The sequence below is a fragment of the Gossypium hirsutum genome, chromosome D01, assembly GCF_007990345.1.
Source record: "Gossypium hirsutum isolate 1008001.06 chromosome D01, Gossypium_hirsutum_v2.1, whole genome shotgun sequence".
NCBI classification, from domain to species: Eukaryota; Viridiplantae; Streptophyta; class Magnoliopsida; order Malvales; family Malvaceae; genus Gossypium; species Gossypium hirsutum.
The window spans coordinates 18,010,896-18,014,859 of record NC_053437.1 but is presented as its reverse complement, the minus strand read 5'-3'; the positions used below and the strand labels follow the sequence as shown (position 1 = coordinate 18,014,859).

At 36.5% G+C, this 3,964-nt stretch overlaps 1 protein-coding gene across 6 annotated transcripts; it reads left to right on the top strand.

Annotated features, from left to right (window-relative positions):
• The first annotated feature begins 280 nt into the window (after window positions 1-280).
• LOC107918010 (zinc finger CCCH domain-containing protein 6) lies at window positions 281-3,589 on the top strand. 6 transcript variants are annotated; one of them, XM_041087242.1, is made up of 6 exons: window positions 281-640; window positions 932-992; window positions 1,927-2,136; window positions 2,239-2,363; window positions 2,473-2,831; window positions 2,898-3,589. In XM_041087242.1, exons 2-6 carry the CDS (start codon window positions 933-935, stop codon window positions 3,344-3,346), a joined length of 1,203 nt encoding a protein of 400 aa, XP_040943176.1. In that variant the 5' UTR covers window positions 281-640; window position 932; the 3' UTR covers window positions 3,347-3,589. The 6 variants fall into 6 exon arrangements, with proteins under 6 accessions (XP_040943176.1, XP_016702985.2, XP_040943177.1 ...); XM_041087243.1 differs by having other exon boundaries at window positions 367-768; XM_016847496.2 differs by having other exon boundaries at window positions 2,473-3,589.
• The last annotated feature ends 375 nt before the right edge of the window (window positions 3,590-3,964 follow it).

Sequence of the window (3,964 nt, the reverse complement as noted above, 5' to 3'; positions counted from 1 at the left end):
GAATTTCAAAACTTTTTTTCCTCAAACTCAAGAACTGAGGTGTGGGGTTGAGGGACCAAACTAACTCCCTTTTATAATAAAAAATATTTTTTTTAAATTGAAAAAAAAATATATTTTATTAAAAATAACAGGTGTGGCATGAGACATCAACAATATCAAAAAGATAATTTTTTTAAAAGTGAAAAATGATATCGTAAATTGATCAGGCGGCACCAAGTGTTTACTTTATCTTTATCTAATTTCATGATTATTAATCTCCTCTAAAAAAACATTAAGGATGAGATTTGTTGTAATGTGTAGATTTTTCATGAAGTGTTAAGTCCTTTCATCGTTAAACTCAAATTTTCAGAAAACCAAAACTATGCTCAGAAGTCAGAACCTCCTCTACTTCTATCCCCAGGGCGCGTCCAATACAACTCCACAACCTCCCCCCCACTTCCACGCGTCAAACTAACGCGTGTGCCAGCTTTCACTCAACAGAATCTACAATTAAGAACCGAAAGCCTCCTAAAACGAAACTAGTACACAAACAAATTTAGGGGAAAAACAAAATTAGATAGGAAAACGGCGAGGCAGCAAAGCAAACCCAGAGGATCTAGGGTTGCCTTGGATCTCTCTGCTTCCAAAGACACATATTTAGGTCTCTCTGTTTTTTTTAATCCATTACTTCTTTGTTTTTCATGTAAATTAGGGTTTTCGAAACGTGTAAGTTGATGCAAAGGCTGAGAGACTCCTTTGTTTTTGGGACAGTGGTGTCTTGCCCTTAAGGTTTTAACCTTTTTTTTATCGATCGAAATCGAATTCTAAAATCGGTGATTTTGGGAATTGGACTCTTTTATCAATTTTATCAGAATCGATGATGGAAAAGGCGGATTTTTGAGATTTTTTAATCTTTAATTTATAATATTATTTTATTTTTGCGATCTGTCAGTATGCGAGGACTGCACAAATCCAAAAGGGTTACTTGGGCACCGGATGTTAACCTTTGTCAGGTAAGGATTGCTCTTTTAGTTTCGCAATTCCTAATATTTGAGCTCCGTTTTAGCTGAAATAGAAAAATGCAAATGAGGGTGGAAAATTTTGAAGTTAAATGGACCTTTATTTTCTTAAACCTGTTAACTGTGTTTGAATTTTATTTGAATCTAGTTGGTGGTTAATCTAGTTCATTATTAGTGTTCTTGCAAAGCATAACTGCGAATGTGCTTTTTCATTTTTGGTGAGGGCATTGTTGTATGAAGCCTTTTAGAGTATGAAATTGATGGAATTCTTTCATTCTCTTTCAGTAGTATTTATGGCTAGTTTAGGTTTTACTAACTGGTTTTATGGGAATAAAAATCAATGGAGTTTGGAAATATGTTATGCAAGTTAGACATAGAATATGAAAGAATAGTAGTAAAAGACTTTGATTTTTAGGTCATTCAGAAATTTCAACGACAATAAATATATAGCTGCAAAAAACTTCGCTGGCTTGTCAATTCCTTTCATTTAATGTTCATCTACTGATCTACAGAGAACAAAATAACACATAACTGGGGTACGAAATTGAAATTTCGAATGCATGTTAAGTTAATAATGTTTGTTAAGTTCTGAAGTCTTGACTTCAAATTTTTGCTTGTAGTTATCAGAGAAGCTTGTTATTTGTTGCCTTTCCTTTTTCATGTAGGATAATTGTGTCTCTAAAGTGTCTTCAGTATATCCCCTTTTCCCCAAGTCGTAAATAATTTGAAAGAATATATAATTTCATTTGGAGAAGTTCCAATTGTGACATCTCATTTGTATGTGTACGGTTCCTTACAACATGAAGGGACATCTGCCTTCAGTCCTAAGATTTTCAATTCAAAGTAGAGCCAAGCTGAAATGAGATGTTACTCTTGTCTGATGTGAGATTTCAGTACTAACTGAAAATATAAATACTTCTCTTAACAGATAAGGCTCTTTCTATCAGAGGAATCACCTTTACAAGTTGGGTTGGGAGCTCAAGATCACCTCCAAGCAAAAACGTCTTCTATATCACATTTAAATGGGGCAACTGTGGATGACTTTCTGCCTCCTGGCTTTGAAGGATCTCGTTCTACAGATCAAATGCAGATTAACTTGACAGATATCCTTGTCGTCAAATGGAGATGTCCTCTCAGAGTAACAACTCTAAAGACTTAGTTTTTGGCCATTTCCGTTTTGGTTTGATTTATAATTATTGCTCTCAGCATTTTCATCAACGCCGATTTTGTATTTCCACAGTTTGTATTGGACTTGAATTGGCAAGTGGTTGCCGGAGAGGAAAGTAAAGAGGCAGATGTTCAAAACCAAAGAGAACTGAGAGTGCTTGAAGCTGTTTATCCACGCCCATCTGCAATTCCTACAAAGTTTGATACTTCCCTTTTTCTTTTAATTTGAGGGGGGTGGGTTTTATAGAACTGCTTCCCTTAAGAGTTTTAATTTGCCCTGGCCCTAACTTTCCTTCTTATTATGCAGTCCTTCTGTCTCAGCTGACATGGCAAACTGTCAGTATGATGATAAGCAAACTCCTCAAATACCCATCACTCCCATTGAAGACGAGGATGCGGCAATTGGAACACAATCGAATGTCTTAGCACCGTTCGGTGCCCCCACTAGTTTACAGCCTCAGTTGTTGGATATTTTACCTCATTTGAATTGCAGTATGCCAAGTATTTCAAGTGTTCCTACCAATGAGAAACCAACAGCTGCTGCCTTTACAGCAACAAATCAAAGCAATGAAAATGGAAACATGATTGATCCTGACTTGCTCGTCCAAATTCTCAGCAACCCCAAATTGATTGAGAAATTAGTTACAGAACATGGAGTGGCTTCAGGTGCACAAAGCTTACCTATATCTTCAATCAATTTGGTACCGTCGTTTGACATGCCTCCATCTGCAGGTCACATCGGTAGAACAGAAAATGATGGAGCGTTTTACGGCAAGTCAAATGGGGTTGGAATTGGAGCCTCAAATAAACATGGTTCGGTTCCTGGTGTATGTCCAATTTCGCATTCACTTGCAATGGAACTTCCCCAAAAGAAGGATGTAAACTATTACAAGAACTTGATTCAACAGCATGGAGGAGAAAGTCAAGTAGGAGGTCAGAAGTTCAATAACCGATACAATCAACAGTTAAGACCCAACCAAGAAGTAATAAATAACCCGAGGTCAAGAGATTCGAAGCCGAGGATAATGAAACCTTGTATTTACTTTAACAATTCCAGGGGATGCAGGAATGGCGCCAATTGTGCGTACCAACATGATACATCCTCCCAGAACAGGGGCAATAGTATTCCCGACGCCCCTACTGCAAAGAGAATGAAAATGGATAGAGAGATAGGCAGTTGAAAACATACTAGTATGCCTTGATTTTGCAAGTAGTTCAATTATGGCTTTCACCTTGATTTTTCCTTTTATTTTTTGCGTCTTCCATCCACCATTTGATGAATTACTTACCATCACTTGGGGATATCATTTTCTGGGACGGCTTTTCTTTTTGGTGGTTTCCTTCTTCTTCCTTGCTTTGATCCAAATTTGATAATGTTATAGTCCCCCTATATATAACATACATGCAAACGCATCTTCAATTCATTACGTACTTGCTTTTATAATTTTATATACAATATATATATTCCTTAAACTATTTAAAAGATGTTATGCACTTAAATTTATGAATATTATACAGCTAAATATGTTCCAAAATCATATTTTATTTTCATGTTGCTGCGATAACAAGACAATTGAGCTGCCCCATAGGCTACATATGAATACCTTAAATGTTCTGTTATAACAGCGGTATATTAATTTGAATGTTGGAGACTACGTTGTTGATTTGAATCTTGGAAGACGACTGTCGAAGAAGAGAACAGCAACAAACCCCAGCAGTATGTTGCATGCACAGAATAGGAGAGTAGAGCGATAGAAAGAGGCCCCAATTTCCCCAAGCGGTTAAAAACTTAATTAGTT